We start from the raw sequence: 18,956 nt of genomic DNA, 5'->3' as shown, positions 1-18,956 counted from the left end.
AATTTCCAGATTACGGCAACCCTCTATATTTTCAGAGTTTAGAATCTGTCGGGGGAAAAAATTGTTCAAAGAAAGTACGTTTTTGCCTCAGATTTCGTAATTTAAAATATCATTATCATTCAATATCAAATATTAATTATTTAGTATATTTGAGGTGTATTTGAGGCTCTTGAAGGCCTTGAAGTCTGACCAGTAAGATTGAGTCCTAGTATGTGAAAATCTGATCACTAGAGCAAAAGTTATTCATAGTGTTCCATTTTCTCTTTTTTCTTTTTTTGCACACTGTGCACACAGTTTAATTAAGAAAATTCCAGCAAAGGTAACAAGTATCATACCTGAGCGAATAATAATTGAAAAAAATCTAAATTAAACATAGATATTCTAATTCAGCACAGTTAGAAAACAACTTAAATATTAAAAAATTATGCAAATATGTTACAAAAAAAGTACTATAATACTTATATTAAACAACATTTATCTAAATATCATGGCTCCCAATCATAATAGACATGATAATTGTGTCTTCTGGTAATAAGAGCATCCTTTCACCAAAGTCAGAGCAATCTTAAGTTTTAATTGTACAGCTCTTATCAGTCCACAGAAATATTTAAACATTCAAATTTGTTAGAAACGCTTATGTCGTTTTTAAGAGTAAGCACTACTTTAGAAGTTCTTATCTTTGAACTTTCTACTTTTCTAACTGTCTTTTCCCAAGGAAAATCGTTAGAAACGTTTTGTAATACTTTCTCTAAAAGAAGGAAAAAAATTTTATAACACGGTGTTCTATCTCCCAACAAAGATTTAATGAAACTTTTTGAGTCAGGAACCGCTGTAAGTTTTTTGGTCAGATTATGTAACACGGTGCCTTCAAAGATTTCACTGATATTTGGCGATTTTAACGGCGATGCCAACAGTTTATTCAATGATATTGCATACGCTAAGCAACTTTGCAATTGATTGTAACTTTGAATCACGGAGACATCAAATCTCCCATTTAAAATACGCCGATATGCATATTTCTTCAAATTTGTAAATACAGAGATAGACTCGCTAGATGTGATTTTATCAAGTAGAGAATACATTCTTTTTAGGTCATCAAAAGCGTTCTCTTTAACACTGTTAATTTTTAAATTCGGTTTCAATAGTACATTGAAGTAAATAAGGCTTAACAATAAAGCTACTAAGAATTCTTTGGTAGGCTTAGGTGAGCAGTGTTGCAGCCAATAATTGATGACCCCGAAGAAAAGTTGCCAATTGGGAGGAATTGTTCTAAGGTAGGATTTCTTAACACCCATCACCTCGGCTAAAATCTCCAGTCTGTCTGTTTTGCTCATAAGTTTTATTTCGTGAAGTTTAGGGACGGTTTTTCCACTAGGAAGCACAAATAAAGGTTTTATTTTGAAACATACTTCCATTCCTTTATATGTGTCATATTCACAGACGTCACGTAGGCAAACTAATTCATGATATTCAAAGTTAGAAGTTTCATGTTGAAAAAGAACACCATAAAGAACTCGACGAACAAAACGACTGCACTTGGAGCTACCGTGCTCGTGGAGATCTCCTACTTGAGGAGAATTAAAATTCGGTGCAAATTCATCACGTTTAAAAAATAAGGTGGTATATTTCCGCTGGTATGATTCATTATATATTCTTTGGGAAATGGCGTACCACATGGAGTGACAAGTTTTGAGTGTAAAATTGATTTGGTAACACACGAAGGGCTGTTTTTCTCAAATAAATATGATAAATCGAAATTTTCTACCCGATAGGAATTCACGGAATGCTCCAGCAATGTTCTGAATTTCTCTCTTCTTTCTGTGTGGATATAATGCAACAACTGTTCGACAGCTTCATTGTATTTACGATTGCTGAGTCACTTCAGAATTTGTGGTATTTTCTGTCCTTGTATAGGATAAACTTGTTGCGCTATTGCTTTTATTTTAATGAATTTAAAATAATCATTGCCAGCAATACAAGCCAGAAGTGGTAAAGTGCTTTTGTCCACTAACGGATAATGCGACAGAAATGTACTTAAATGATAAATTTTGCACGTTAAATATTTTGTACTCTTGTCTTCTGATGTCTGCACCAGAAAATTACTGAAACTAGAGAGTTTTATATAACCATTTATGACATCGAATATGAAAAAATCACCATCGTCGCTAAGAACGGGGCAGTTGAAATGGTTCGCCAAAGCAGCTATTTGAGCGTCACTGTCGTACTCGCATTGTGTAAATGGAATGTTAAGATTTAAAAGAAAATTTTTGAAATCTTCGATTGCATTTGTTGGAAGAAAAGGATGAGTACTTTTGCCTGTAGCAGATGCTTGTTCCACTCGAATGATTCTGTCCTTCCATCTTTCCATCTGATTTGGAAACGTTAGATCGGATTTATCGAGACCACCATCAAAGACGATAACTGGCTTCACGTTGTACTCCTTAAAGGTTGAAAAATAAGACTCTGATTTGGTGGCAAATCTGAAATTAAAAGAAAATTTATTTTATTTCGAAATCACTATAAAAAAAATACTATGTTACAAATTTCTTTTTTTATTTTATGCACATTATTTTGTTCAAATATGTTGATGCGCATATCAGGGTTCAAAAAAGCTCAAAACTGCCTTAATATTGTCGATAGTATTTAATATTATCGAATTAAGTACTATCGGCAAGTGAAGGCTTTTCACTATGCCACTTTAAGACTGTATTGCAAACCTTTATATTATTTTCTTATGTAAAGCGATTGGGGCAATTTTTTTTCTCTTCCCAAATGAGATCTTGGCGATTTTCGTTAAAATTTGTGGGGCACTTAATTACTTTTTTTCAGTATTTCTGATTGGATATTAGAAATACCGATAAAATATCAATTACCCTTTCCTCTTTTTTTTTTTTTTTTTTTTTTTTTTGAGGATACTATTTTTAGGATGTTTCTTACCCTTTTACGTGCCTCTCAAGAGAAAAGCTCGATCGGTGTATTATGATCGGTGTCAGATAATATTTGAGAGCCTCGGCTAATATTCTTCTCATTTTGCTGTTAGTGACAAAATTTATCGATGTAACTTTGTATATTGTTGCATTAAAAAAAACTCAAAATTATTATAGGTTTTTTTTTCTATTAAAGTCTTACATTTCATCAATAGTATCGGTAAATTAAAAAAAACTCAAAAAAACTCTGCATTAAAAAAAACTCAAAACTATTATAGGTTTTTTTTTCTATTAAAGTCTTACATTTCATCAATAGTATCGGTAAACAATGTGCATTTAGTTCGTATTCTCTGACGTTTTGAGTAGTAGGTAATTGATTAAAGAGTAATACAATAAAATGAAACGTGATGATCGGAATTAATAAGAAGAGAAAGTGTCTCTATTCTGGTTTTCAATCATTTAAAAGCAATTCAATGTCTGAAAAAATTACAAGTATAATAATAAACACATAGGTAGCTAAGTTTTGTGTAATAAACAAAAAGCAATTATAAATATTTTTAAGGACATATTATATATAAATATATTAATAATACACAGTCAAAAATTTTAAAGCGAAATTGCCACCATTTTTAGTATTGCAGTAGCATTATAATAGTCACATTTTTATATACTTTTTCACTGCTATAGCTTCATTTATTTTTTCATTTTTTGTCTGTTTGTTTACTGACAACACATATTCTCATGCGCTGGAGAATCGATTTAATCGCTTAGTTCCAAAAATATTTTGTTTAAAAAACAAGCACATTTTTAGTGACATATTCACATTAATTCTTTAAAACAATTGTTATTTTGTCAATTACAATTTTTTAATCTATAACTACAGTTATCTAATTAATGTACTTAGCTTACCCCCTAACACCAAAGTTTTTTGCAGACTACGAGTTTTAATTCCTTAATTAATATCGTTAGTTGAATACAAACTTATTAATTAATAATTCCTGATATCAACATTTGATATTATTTAATGTCGAATGTCAAACCAGCCGAGTTTACTAGTTTGATTCCCATTCCATTACGCGTTACGCTGTATATTTCGACAAGAAGTATGCAAAAAAAAAAAAAGCTTTAAACAATAATCTCTTTCACATAATAAAAGAATCTCTTTGCGTATATGTTATCGTTAATTAGTTAGAAATGTACACTTTATTTATAAAATTAATCCATACTTTTGAAAGAAATAATAACTATAGGCTCCATGTGAAAAAAGTGCGTACTTGTTTAATAAAAATGAATCTGTAAACTTGTCGCGTTTGCTCCATGTACATTTGTAAATAGTAGTTTTATTTCTTTACTCTTCTTTCTTTTATATATATATATATATATATATATATATATATATATATATATATATATATATATATATATACAGGGCCGGATTAACCTATAGGCACACTAGGCACGTGCCTACTAAATTCAGGGGCCTACGAAAAACTTGGGAGAAAAAAATTTTTAAAAAAAATCAAACGTAGTGGAATCAGAAAAACAGTTTTGTTTTTCTGATTCCACTACGTTTGATTTTTTTTTCTTTTCACGATAAATTTCGCACTCAATAAATTCTTTTTATTCATAAATTTTATCATTAGGTTTTTTTTTTTTTTTTTTTCTTTAAATTCCGTTGATCTTGCCTTGTTCCGGGTTTTAATATTTATGCTAGTGCCTTTTTTAACTATCGTTTCGGTTCGATAATTTTCAAGTGTTTTGATTTAGATTAATAAGTTTTCCTTTTATTTTATTGTTTACCCCCCCCCCCGTTTAATTAGGTATGATATATATTGCGTTATTTAATGATTGGTTTTGCTTATATAAGTTAATTTAGGAATTGTAATTATTTTTAAAAAATAAATATGAGAATTTTGTATTTCTTAAACTTGTTTTTCTTGTCTAAACTTGTAAATTTTTTTATTCTTTTAAATGTTATATTTCCACCATTTTTTTTTTCTTTTTAAAGTTAGGAGTACCTTTCTTTTTTCTCTTACTTTATGCATTACACTCGTCGGTAAGGCAGATAAAGTTCGATAAACAAATTCGTAAATTAAAATCCATATTAATAAAAATGTAAAAAAAAAAAAATATGCAAGAAAATTTTAGCATATATTTTGAAAAGAGGGGAGGAGTGGGGGAAGGAGGGGAGGGCCCAAAAACGGCTATGCCTAGGGCCTACGAAAGGTATAATCCGGCTCTGTGCCTAGGGCCTACGAAAGGTATAATCCGGCTCTGTATATATATATTGTAATTATAACTCAAATTGTAATTGTAAATACTTGTAATCATCCCTAATAAAAATTATTTTAAATCGTTTAAATACATTGCATATTTGTTGAAAAAGGCTAAATATACATCCCACTCTGCGTATGAAAAGTTGTTGGTTAACAACTGGATAGCAAGTTCATTAATTTGTATACAAAATTAAATATTTGTGAGATATGCCCAATGTGAATAACATGCAACTACATACTGAGTTTTTCACTAATAACAAGTTTCGAAATATATAGAAACACCAGGAAAGTGTTCACAAACATTTTCGATTAAAAACTGCCTTATTTTAAGACTTGGAACAATAGACTTTAAATCATTTCAATAGACTTTAATTCAATGGACATTCTATTCTTTCAAAAATTATAAAATTTGCTTACTTCTAAAAAACTTTGGGAATACCCTTTTCACAGCAAGAATGTTTTGAAAAACTGATGAAAAATTTGTAAGTCAGAAAAAATTATGAGATTAAAAGTTAGTTATTTAAGTATAAAAGAAAGGTTACAGCTTACTATTGGTTATTTTTAATAAACTTCATTTTACAACCTATAAATTTTCCTCCAGTTTTTTATTTTATTATTCAATCCGATTTAAAAGTAGATAAAAGAAACTTAATGAATATTTTTAAAGTTTCATTAATAAGCGAAAAATTCTAAAGCTTTACTTACGTGTTGTAATCACCTCCGTAAGCACAATTGATCTTATAAAAGGAATACAAAAAATGAATCAGATTATTTCCATCAATAACCACCGTACAATCATGGAGTCTATGGGGTTTAGTGAGTTCCGGGTGAGCCTCAATAAAACTCGTTAAACCTCTCACACCCATCTCTTACGATTTTCTTAACCCCTTGGGGACGGGTGATTCTTAAAAGCATTCGTACAAAATCAGGATGTAAATAAACAAAAAACGGTAACTTAAATGAAGGCGTTTGCTAATTTGACCGACTTACTTTGCTTTTACTTTAATTATTGTTAGTTTAATCATATATATAATCAATATTAATTTAAAGTATAACTAAATAATTTTATTTTGAACTAAATAATGGTAAATTAAATAAATCAAACAATTATAACCCCGCCCTCAAATAAACTGCTAAAGAATTACTTTGATTACCAGTTTTATCTTTGTACCCTAATTGATACGGTTTTAAGCTGTCACGTATTTGTGACAGTCGGCGCGAAAGGGTTAAACTCGCTGTTAGAATTACGAACTAAAGATTGAAAAAACCGAACACAAACTGAAACTCATTTAGAAACTATTTGTGCGCAGTTACTATTTTCTTATCTCCGAAGCTGTCACTTGCATGCTTTTCATCACCTTTATTGTTCGAATTAGACAGCTCTTGTGAAATGGTTTAATCATTTGTTTTCCTTATCTGTCGATAATGTATTTAACAAAAATAAAAAAAATTATGTAAGTGTATTCCTTTTTTTAATCAAATCACGAGATATGATTCCATGTTAATATATAGTGGGGAAATCCCCCTTAAAGCATGAAAAGCTGAAGAATTCCGAAAATTTTACGATCATTCCTATTCGGAAGAAACAAATTCTGACCAGATCTCTCGTTAGATATAAGCTGTTGTCAGGCCTCCGGACTGGCCAGTAGGCAGACCGGGCAAATGCCCGGTGGGCCGGTCTGGCCTCAGGGCCGGTTGGACCGAGCCAGAAGCGCAAAATTTCTTTTTATACATTGCATGAATTTCAAATAATATTGCGCAAATAATAATAATATTTAATAACATATATATGATATATGTAGTAATAATATTGTTTTAATATACAGAGTGATTCAGATCATGCGTGCCACCCATTTTTTTCGAGAATGAAAATAATCAATTTGAAATAAAAAATCTAATGACTAAATCGACCCCAAGGAATTCAATAGTGATATTTTTAATTCACGAAAGTACCGGAATTTGAACACAGTTTTGATTTTTTAAATGAAAACCTATATCTTATTTGGCATCATTGGAGAGGGTTTTCGAAAAAAAGTAACTTTTACTTGAAATTTTTTTATATCTCCTACTGTTCTCAAGATAATAGATACGAAAAAAATTCTATTATTTACTTCAATTTATAATTTTTATCAAAAATAATTCACTTAAATTATCAAAATCGTTTCAATTTTTCGAAAACATGGGAAGAAAAGCACAAAGGTATTTTAATGAAGGTAAAAGACATTATGACGAAAAAAATTTTTTTAGTGAATGTGTCAAAATCTATTTAATATGTATTTTTTCTTATCTATTATCTTGAAAATAGTAGGAGATATTAAAAAATATTTTAAGTAAAAGTTATTTCTTTTCAAAAATTCTCTCCAATGATGCCAAATAAGATATAGGTTTTCATTTAAAAAATATATGAAATATCGTGTACATGAAAGACTTCTTGCTGTTGTAGAGTGAATGTAAATCTTCAACTGGACAGAAGGTGTCTTCTTTAGTGGATTCAGTTTTAAAGTCTTGTAATATAGATATAACAAAGTGCATCGGTAATTCAACAGACGGGACTGCAAATATGCAATGTGAATATAAAGGATTTTCTTCATGGCTTTCCAAAGAGTCCCCTGGTCAAATTCATGTTTGGTGTTATGCACATGTCTTACATTTAGTTTTAGGAGATACCACGAAGGCACTAAGTGCATTATTTTTCAGCCTACTAAATAGCTTCGCAGTATTTTTACGTGAATCATACCAACGCATGAACATCTGGGAACAAAGTAACGAGCACGGAAATAAAAAAAAGGCTCGCAACTATTGGAGAAACACGCTGGTGGTTCAAAGATTCTGCATTAAAGAAAATTTTTGGTTAATTTTCAAACTCAGATTCAACTATTAAGCCGTTACATGTCACATTGATTACAAGTTTAGAAACTATACAACAAAATTCAAATTTCAAGCCAGATATCCGTGCAAAGGTAAAAATATTTTTAGAATCATTTTGCAAATATGAAACAGTAATCACCGTCAAAATATTCTCAAGAATATTTGAATTAACTACACCGCTCTCCCAATATTTGCAAACCTTTGGTTTATGCATCCTAAAAGCTTTTGGAATGGTATTACAAACGTGTTGAGAACTAAAAAAAAGTTACAGATGATTTCATTATTCGCGCAGATAAGGAACTTGAAGAAACTGAACTGAAATTTAAACAAAGTTTCCATAAAAAAGATTGAAGAAAAAAAAATTGATGCCGGGTGAGACAGCGTCGAATGAAACAGTTTTTGATGATGAAACCACTGCATTTAAGATAAACGTCCATAAAATTATTTTCGCACGGTTGTAGCGTCAATGGAACGCCGATTTCCGGCAAATGGAAAATTGTACGCCGATTTTTCCTATCTAGATCCGAAACGTTTCCCTGAAAAACGTCTTAACAAGCTTCAATCTGGCGAACTAAATCAGTTAAGAAAACTCTTGCTAAAATTTGACGAAACAGCTATTTTTATTTCAAATTTGCGGATTGAACTAAGAAATTTAGCTTTACATTGGGAAAAACTGAAAAATTCAGACTTAGAAGATTATAAAATAATCACAGAAGATCATTCAAATGAAGATAATAACGACTTTACTTTGGAAACAGAAGAAGTAAGTCTAAAATGTGAGACACGCAGTGCGCTCAAAAATTGTGTTATTTGTTGCTACAAGATGCTACAGAGATTAAATTTATTGACCAATTCTTACAATTTAATTAGTCTAGCATTAAAATTTTTACTAACATTGTCAAAAGGTCAGGTTGCTTGTGAAAGATCATTCTCCACATTAAAAGTAATTGAAAATCGAATGAGGAGTACTTTATCTTCGGATAATTTGAATGCCTTCATGGTAATGGCAATAGAAAAAGATCTATTAATGAAATTAGATAGTGACGATATAATCGATCAAGTGGCAGGAAATAGTGATCCTCTTTAAAAGTTAAATTAAATTTTAATTTCAGGACTTTTGAAGAAGCATTAAATCTATTTTTAAATTTTTTTTATATAAATCATTCATGTATGTGTAGTATAATAAATATTTTTATTTACTCTTCATCTTTCACATTACTTTTGATTTTATCAACCAATGTTTCCTCATAAGAACCATGTATTTTAAATTGAAATATATTCTATAAAGGATTATTAAGCAATTTTTATCTACTTTCTTACTTCGATAAATTAACTTACGTTCATGAGAATTTATAAGTAAAAAATGTCTAAAAATGATACATTAGGAGCCGCGTACTCTTCGCTCACGCGGTGTTTATGTGAAGTAGTGGGCCAATATCTCTGAAATGCCTGGGCCGATTTTCGATCCCAGTCCGGACCTGGCTGTTGTCGATGCGGGGTAACAAAAGGGGGGTAATTTCCATGAATCTTCCCTTCTAATTAATGTGGACTGTATTATTGCTGGTAAGACCCAAAATTAGTAAATTTTCTACATCTGGAATATGCTAGCATTGAATACGACAAGAGAGAGAGCACCACCACAACTTATGACATGATGGTTTATTTCTACTCTGAGTGGTTACAAAATGTTACTGTAGATGGCGCTGGAGTAAAGATACAACATAAGCGTTTTATAATTTTTCATAAATATACAAAAATATGAAATTTTTTTAGGTCTGTCACTCACTTAACTTCGCAATGAGAAAAAATACTGCCGCTATAAAATTTTGATCCGCGTTGGCTCTGAGGATAGAGTGCTCGCCTTCTGGGTCGAATTCTACTCCCGTTTTGCACCAGCCACAATGCTGACTGTTGAAATAAGCGTCCGTTTGATGGATCATGGATTAGAATCACCTTGCCGTCTGGTTAATCGAGACAGATTTTCCTGATTTTCATTTCTATTAAACGCAAATAAGGGTTATATTTTCCTCAAAAACCCCTTCACAAAAGCTAATTTTCCAAGATCCAGGAGTTCGCTTGTCTTCTACATTGAGTTCAAGGTAGCAAGCCTACGGAGATGAACAGTGATAGTCATAAACTCAAAAATGGATTGGTAGTTCAACGTCAATTATAAATAAAATAATGATGGAAAATAATTTTCATCCGAAAGTTATGCGTCTGAATATAAAAAAAGCATTCCCCTTGAACATTTCTTTTAAAAAGGATTTTTCACAATTTATTTCCATTGATATTGATTTACATATAAAGATTATAAAGATTTAATTAAATTTAAAATTATTTGTCACTTTCAAGGTTTAAAACAATTGCGTCAGACCATAAAAATATTTGAAAAATATCAGTAAAGCAACAGAAATTAATTCCACACTCTCAAAAAATCGTTCAACTTTGAACCATAACTTTGTACCATAATGCGGTGAAAATTTGTTGCAACCATATTAAGTAGTTGAATTTGATCTTGTCCCCATTAAAATTTAAACATAATATCGTGTAAGTAATTTAAAATAAGATATCGAGTAAGGGGTATTATAAGATGGTTAAAATTAGCAGCACAATTAAGATGACAGCAAATTTGAAAGTTAGTAAGGTTCAACAATAAAATTTATAGCAATCTAAACAGTATTTGATTAAATTATATGAGAGAGTTAGTTTGAGTTCTAGGTTTTCAAATTTCACCTTTTTTTAAAAAAACGAATATACATTCGTGTTCGTTAGCAATAAATATTAATAATAATTTTAAAATCCAAGTTTACGGTAAAATTTTGATTTTTCTGAATTCCAATTAGGAGTTTCCCTCCAAGGAAAACCTGGTGGAATGTTTTGTAGAACTTTTTTCAGCAGTATATTGAATACATTTTGACTTGCAGTTTCCTTTCCTAGAAACAATTCTATAAAAATGTCGCCTTCAGGATTAGATTCAATTTCTTTTGCTAAACTACATAACATTGAACCTTCAAAGATGCTCTCAGTTTTAATAGATTTCAAAGGTGATTCCATGAGTTGATTTAATGAATTCAAGTACTTGAAGCAAAGTTGTAGTTGGTTGTAGCTGTGAATCACATGCACATCGAAATTATGTTGATGGTGTGTCGGCGTGTCGCGTGGAACTTTTTGTGCAAATTTGGCTTGATTCTGAACTGAATTCGATGTGATATTTCTAAGAAAACAATACATGTTTGAAAGATCAGCATCAATTTTGTCCTGTAAAATAGGATATGTTAAAACTGATTCATGCAACACATAAAAATGAGCGATACATAACAACAAGGCTAAAAAGAATTCTTTAGTAGGCTTAGGAGAACAGTTTCGCAGCCAATAACATATGATAGCAAACAACAGTTGTAATTCCTCTGGAAAATGTTTCAAATAGAATGTTTTAATTCCAATAACTTCTGCTAAGAACTCCAGTCGCGCTGTTTTATCCATATGCTTAATTTGATGTAAATGTGGAACAGGTTTTCCATTTGGAAGAGCAAACATTGGTTTAGTTCTGAAGAATATTTCAAATCCTTTATCTACATCATATTCATCGACATCAAGTAAACATAGTAATTTATGATCCTTCATGTTTGTAGTCGCAGTTTCGTGTTGAAAAAGTATGCCATAAATAACTTGACGAACAAAGCAACTGCAGTTATAGCTACTTCTGTCAACAAAATCACCTACTTGAGTAGGCATGAATGATCGATGTAAATTGATAACGTAAAGGAAAAAAGAGGGCAAGCGCCCTTGGCTGTGTTCGTGCACATATTCTTTAGGAAAAGGCGTTCCACAAGGAGCCACTAATTGCGATGTTGGAAGTAGTTTGGTATCCGACAGCATGTTATTGTTGTCAAATAAATAAGATAAGTTGGAAAATTTGATTTTGTAAGAATTCACAGAACAATCCAACAATCTTTTAAACTCTTCTTGTTTTTCTTTATTAATTAAATTTAATATGTCTCCAAGAACTTCAACATATTCGCGAGTGCCTAAGTATTTTAGAATCTGTTCAATCTTCTTCCCTGGTTGGGGATAAAAGTACCATGCTATGGGTCTTAAATCTTCATATTTTATGAAGTCATTACCAGCCAAACAAGCTAGTAACGGTAAATTGCTTTCGCTAATGGATGGATAAAATGAAAGGAATTTATTTATATGATAAATCTTGCAACTTAAGTATTTGGTTTTATTATCCTCAGATGTCAGTACACTGCAACTGCCTAGGCTTGACGTTCTTATGTAGCCATATTTTACATCAAATATATAGAAATCACTATCTTCGCTAAGAACAGGACAGTTGAAATGATTCGCAAGTGAAGCCATGTGACCATCGCTTTCAAATTCGCACTGGACAAGTGGAATACCGAGCTTTAAGAGGGTGTTTTTAAAAACCCCTTTGGCATTTATAGGGAGAAATGGCTTTTCAGTATTACCAGCCGATGCGAATTTCACTCGGGAAACCCGTTGCCTCCATCTTTCTATCTGAGTTGGTAAATCTGAATCATCTTTACCTCCATCAAGAACAACGATAGGCTTAATATTGCATTTTTTAAATGATGAAAAGTAAGCCATAACTTTAGAGCTGTATCTGTAATAGAAAAGAAAAAAAATATTATTTTGCTTGATTATCATACAACTGGGTCTTTCTTCATATAGACATATTGTGCCATTTTCATGATTAGTGTAGAGGGAACTTACTAAGCACAGGAAAAATTAATCATACAATCATGAATAACTGTTACGCATTCTCAGCAGTTATGAAGTTGTTCGAAAGCTTCCAAAAACAGTCATAATAAAATTTACCTTGAGTTTTTTCCCTAACATTTACAATCGGGGCACCAAACCGGGCCTTTTTATAGATGTCTGTGTTCCCCAAACCACTAAAAATTCGTTTACATAGTTTACAAATTCTTTATTAAAAATTAAGAGACTACTTTATTTTAGAATTTGTAAAGTTCATCATAAAAGATGAAAGCATTTGTGTCCCAAGACGCAAACAAATAGGTTCTTATTTATTTCAACCATCCCTGTCAATAACTATAAATATGAAGTGGATTATTTTTCTTATGTCCAAATCCTTAATATGCATATTATTGGACTTTACATTTAACAAAAATTACAAAATTGTGTATTGAGAACAGTCATTACGGAACTCTCTGAAGAAAACAATAGAGAACTTTTAAGAAAATATGGGAAAATCAACGTAAAAAAATAACGTATGCGCTAAATGCAACTTTTGCATTACGTTTGACAAAATTTTAATGTTAAAAGCTTTTTCTTAAAAGCCGAACATTTTAATGTGTGAGTTGATTTGATTGCGCTGGGGTGAAATTTTCTTGCATTTCCAAAAGCTTTTTTTTTCTTCTCATTCTCATTTATTTAATTTTCATTATTTTTATTTTCATTGTTCTTTATTTTAATTATTTTTTATTTTCATTATTCTCCCCAAAATATGAATAATGTTGGAATTGGCGATATATAATGGTTTAAAAGAAGGGTAAATAGAGGAAAAGCTTCGATGAGAAGCATACTTCAGATTTACGAAATAGGTCAGAATAGATTTTATTTTATCTATGAAAGAATATTTTTTTTAAATTGTCTAATTTTGCAGTTCATTATTTTCTTATTTTAATATTTCATTACTTATTAAATTAATTGAGAATAATATTTGAATGAAAAGTAAAAACTATATGCTTTTATATAATAAAAAAATTAGTATTAACATGTAGTGTGTTATGTAGAATAGACTTAATATTAAACATTAATATTATATTATATTATATTACGTTTGGAAACCAATACATAACGAGAAACTAATACAAAATTAAATTGTTCAAGACTTGCTCGTAGAATTTATGAAATTGTGTTTCTGTTTTTACTGAAACTGTATAAATTTCAGATCTAATTAAAAAAAATAGGTGAAAAGTGATATTTTTTTATATTCTTTAAAAAATATTATCATCTTTTAACTATTATAAATGTTAAATGATAATATGTATCACGTTTTCTAAACCGGTATCTCAATTACTTTACGAGAAATATTTGTTTAAACATAGATAAAAATGAAAACACAGGATCCAAAATGGGGTATGAGATAATTTTCATAAAACATTTTTCATGAAGCATTTTTCAAAAAATTTACGGATACAAAAATTTGTATTTTTATTAAAAATAGCTTCTAGGCATTTATTATTTTTACACAATGTATACTATGACTGTTATACAATTATTCTAATTTTCACACAGTTTTAATTTGAGTTTGTTTAATTTGTGACCTTTTTTGACAAATAACTTAAACAAATTGATTTTTTATAATTAAAATAATTTATTAATTATTCTGATTTACAAATATATTTAATTATTTTGATCAGTGCAATTTATGAATACTCTAATAAACTTTTAGTTTTTTTCTTAAAAAATAGACTCATGTAGACATACCCAATTATATAACCTAATATAGGTATGAAGATGATATAAAGGACAGCCTAAGATAGATTATTTAAATAATTTGGTTTGTTAAGTTACGGAATTGAACAAAAACTCCCAATTAGAGAAGAAAAAATTTTTTTTCTTAAATTATTAAGTTAAAATATAAGAGGTGAAAATATGTACACAAAAGAGGTGAAAACTAAAGCCAGTATAATTTGTACAATATGCGTTTAAAATTATATATTATCATGATCTTTGACAGTACGATTTTGAAATCTCGAAATTTTACTTATTTAAAAAGTCTGACCAGGTAGTTACCCGAAATGGTTAGCGTTCAATAAAAAAACTATATATATATACTCAGTGTGGAAAAAAATATACTCACGTGATGTAGTCTCCACCAAAGACATAACTAATTTTGTTAAAAGAGTACAGAAAATGGAGTAAATTATTTCCATCAATAAGAATTGTACAATCATGAAGTTTGTAGGGCATTGTGAGGTGCGGATTAGCATCCATGAATGTCGATAAACTTTTCACACCCATCTTTGTTTACGAACAGAAAAGGAAATAATAAGTAGACCCCGAAAGTAATATAGAAATTTTTTTTAAAATAAACTTCTAAATATACATGGAAAAACTGTCATGTTAAACGCATTATCATCTAATTATTTGATTATCGTTGACGTGATGCAAATTTATTTCATTAAAGTCATCGTAGCTTTTATCTTTCGTTGATTATTGTTATTGTTAAAGAGATATGAAATCTGTCAGTTTCTGATAAAATACGAACCGATAATTTAAAAATTATTCTTCAAATCATAATTTAGCATAAAAGAACTAGAAAAATATGATAATAATTCAGTCAGATCAATATTATATATACATAAAAATTAGATTATTGAGAAACTATAGCAATAATAGATATAGAATAATATGAATGCTACAAATGCACATAAATTATGACATGTTAAGCCTTATTTAGATAAGATATTAGGCAGGTTGTGATCTTCTGAAACAATTGTTTTCCAAACAGCATTGAGTGCTTTTGATTTAAATTTGAATTTTTTAATCGTTTTACCAACTCTAAGAATGTTATTTGTATCTAAAAATATACTTAGCTGATGGAGTTTGCTGTTCTTAGGGAGAGGGGCTTGATTTTTTAGATGATTAAGCTTCTGGCAAAATTCTGATTCTTGAATAATCTTAATAAGTCTTTATGGACCTATTTCTTTAGATGAAAGTACGCCAGAAAATTTAGTTGACCTTCAGTTGTTATTAAATTGCAAGCATCAAGAGATTACTCGAATTAGACGTGTAAATGATTGAAATTTCTCAATAATTGTTAGAAAATAATTGTTTTTGTTAGAAACTGTGATGTTATTGAGAACTACAGCTGATCGTTCTTCACATTTTAGATCTTTTTCAGTTTGCGTTGAGGCAATAGATGGGAACTTTGAGAAATCTTGTCTTAACCATTGTGGTCCAGTCCTCCACAGATCACGATTTTTCAATTTTGATGCAGAAACACCTCGAGAAGCACAATCAGCAGGATTTTCTTGACTTTTTACATGCTGCCAAGTTGCTCCTGATGCCAATTCCTGAATTTTAGAAATGCGATTACAAACAAATGTTTTCCATTTAGTAGGATCTGACTTCAGTGTAGAGAATGTGAGGATAAAGAAAAAAAGGAAACGTTAAAAATCGGGAAAAGTACCTCTGATAACACACCTATATATCGCACTTATCTTCTTTTAATGGTTTCTCAGGATTTAAAGATTTCTCAGTAATTATTCGTTCTATTTCGCACAAATTTTGTAATTCGCTATTTAAAATTATGTTCTAAAAAATTACGTAAAATATTTTCTGCCTTGCAATTCAAAAATTTCTCTGACATTTTAAAATAGAATATAAATGAATAATTATTAAAAAGCATTCATTTATGGAATTTCCTATGGATAAGAGAATTTTAAAATAGTGCTACAAAAATTTTCAATTCGCTTAAAAAGTTTTCGAGATAGAGCGAAATACGCAAAAAATAAAATTGGCATAAAGGGGTCCAAACTGTCTACCAATTTCCTGACTAAGTTATTGGCCCCATATTTTCCCGATACCCCTCTATATTTTGGTGGTCAGGAAGGTGTGTTTATTCACAGAGAGAGTACGTTTTTGTGTTTGATTTCGTAAATTTAAATATCACCTGCAGTATCTAATTTAGAGTTTCCCATTCGCAACTTTAAGATTGACTCATAGTAAGTGTTAATTCGCTCATTAAATCAAAAGTTATCTTGGATGGGGTATTTTTACTCACAGTGCATGATCTCCTGCAATCACAATTTGTAGCTTAGCAAGATAACTCTTTTAAAAATTATTACTTTTTGTGTTTTTTCAAGGAGCATTGATTTCTTTTTTATTTTGTATGCTGATACGTCTAAAGGGAAAAAAATTAATATGGTAGTAAAAGAGAAACAAAGAGAAATAAATAAACTTTCAATGTAAGGTAAAGTGGGATTTCTTTACGACACTTTTTAAGCTTTTTTTTTTTAATATGTTTCTTTAAAATAGTAATGTAAAGCTCTGAATACTGAACCATATTTTTTAAATTGGAAGGCAAAACTTCACTCCAAATAGTTTTTAAAAAAATTCAAAAAATTTCTTTGTGTTATTAAATCGTTACTATGGATGGGATAAATTTAAGGCATGCAATTTAACAATTAATGCCACAAACCTCCAAAGGCTTTAAACTTCATTAATAAATATGAGAAATCTCTTAACTTAAACACTTCTAAATTTATAAAATTCTCTCAGTATTTTTTTGAGACAAATCAAAAAATGTGTTAGAATAGAAGAGTTTCCATAATTTTGTCCATCCCTGAAGGTATATCTTTTACTGTGATTTCTTTCACTAAAAACTCAGAACAAAATATTTTGTTAGTTTTTATTGTACATATTTTAAGGACTATATTTTAAACATAATTTTAATTTATTTTTTAGTTTACTTTGTTTTATTTATATTTTACTTCAATTATTACATCAGAGGCCCTTTAAATAAATATTTAATAATTTAAATAGAAGCTTCTGAATTGAAAACTAGCCTGTAATCTTTCTATCGGCAAATATCTTTCATGACGTTCAAAATGGCCAAATCTAATGATAAATCATTTAAAAATAGAAAAACAATTTTGAAATCTGATGCCAATTAACCTGAGAAATATAAATCAGATCAATAATTTAAAGGTTTTTTGTGAAAAATTTCCAGAAGAAAATTTATCATTAAGTTATTAAACAAATTATCATTTTATCAATTTATCATTAAGTTATTAAATATTCTCAATTAATTACATACCCTGAGAAATTTCAAAGTAACAAATAAAATTCCACATTGATTGAATAACTGGATAATTATGTCTCCATCCTGTTCGATGAATACAAAGTCCCGCAGTGGACTGATCGTTAAGACACGGTTCCGAGCAGATCACCGAAGTCAAGCATCACTGGCTGCGGTTAGTGTGCGGGTGGGTGACCACTTGGATCAGTCTGCGTAGGGACCGAGGGTGTGCGGTATTGGTCCTCGTTAAACTGTGCTACCGTAAAGTGCTCGACTTCGCGTGCAGGTCGTCGGGCTACCGAAGTGGGGATGACATCCCTCTGCAGAGGATCTAAATTGTGATGGCATGTCTTCGGATCATCCTCCGGGACATTTCCCAGACCGTCACCAATAGCCCATTGTGCAGCTCTAGTGCGAAGTAAATTAACAACAACAACGATGAATACAAATTCGAGAAAAACGCAGTTAAAATTCATGCGTATAATATGAAGTGTTTAAAGTAGTTTAGTGTTATGCGCATAAACAATACATTTCGTACTTAGTTCAATATATGCATCTTCTTGTTTCAGATTTGTGGCGTAACTACCACTATAAATGTTAAATACCAAATCACTAGTATATAAGACACGTTAACTTATTTTTAATTTGAGAAATGGCTCTATAGATAATGATAGATAGAAACAAGAATAACTTGGACATGACTTGTAAATATAATAAAAGCTTTAACAAAAATCAATTTGCTTTATTTTAAAACTTACCAAGCTTTGAAAAGGGGCACTATGTAATGGAATGGATGAAATGAGAATGCAATGTAAATATGTAGAGAATGTGAAGAGAGAAATAGAATTGTACATGGGGAGTACAATTAATTTTCGACAAACTTCTTAATCGAAGTACACCTTTTAGCATTTTATCTTTATTTTATTACTTTATTATCTTATGTACTGCAATATGTATCATTTTATATGATTTTACTCAAACAATGTGCTCACTACTAATTCTTAACTTTCAATTTTAGGAAACAAGGACCTCAAGGATCCGCATCCCATGATGAAGGGGTAAAGGGCCATCTCGGCCTCAGGCACCCCC

At 30.2% G+C, this 18,956-nt stretch overlaps 3 protein-coding genes across 3 annotated transcripts; all 3 read right to left on the bottom strand.

Moving 5' to 3' along the window:
• Positions 1-458: 458 nt before the first annotated feature.
• On the bottom strand, positions 459-6,535 carry LOC107442505 (single-strand DNA endonuclease ASTE1). Its single transcript, XM_087149930.1, has 3 exons — positions 6,436-6,535; positions 5,909-6,090; positions 459-2,480 (listed from the first exon to the last, which is right to left on the bottom strand). The coding sequence occupies exons 2-3, from the start codon at positions 6,067-6,069 to the stop codon at positions 1,877-1,879; spliced, it is 765 nt and encodes a 254-aa protein (XP_087006056.1). The 5' UTR covers positions 6,070-6,090; positions 6,436-6,535; the 3' UTR covers positions 459-1,876.
• On the bottom strand, positions 591-1,676 carry LOC147805771 (single-strand DNA endonuclease ASTE1-like). Its single transcript, XM_087149474.1, has one exon. The coding sequence runs from the start codon at positions 1,674-1,676 to the stop codon at positions 591-593; it is 1,086 nt and encodes a 361-aa protein (XP_087005600.1).
• Positions 6,536-9,715: 3,180 nt separating the features above from the next.
• LOC122268316 (single-strand DNA endonuclease ASTE1) lies at positions 9,716-15,208 on the bottom strand. Its single transcript, XM_087149929.1, has 2 exons — positions 14,925-15,208; positions 9,716-12,698 (listed from the first exon to the last, which is right to left on the bottom strand). Exons 1-2 carry the CDS (start codon positions 15,083-15,085, stop codon positions 10,865-10,867), a joined length of 1,995 nt encoding a protein of 664 aa, XP_087006055.1. The 5' UTR covers positions 15,086-15,208; the 3' UTR covers positions 9,716-10,864.
• Positions 15,209-18,956: the final 3,748 nt, after the last annotated feature.

Source organism: Parasteatoda tepidariorum, chromosome 8, assembly GCF_982258835.1.
Source record: "Parasteatoda tepidariorum strain Cologne lab strain chromosome 8, Ptep-v5.0, whole genome shotgun sequence".
Taxonomy (NCBI): domain Eukaryota; kingdom Metazoa; phylum Arthropoda; class Arachnida; order Araneae; family Theridiidae; genus Parasteatoda; species Parasteatoda tepidariorum.
The sequence above is the reverse complement of the archived record's forward strand: the minus strand, read 5'-3'. Positions and strand labels throughout refer to the sequence as shown.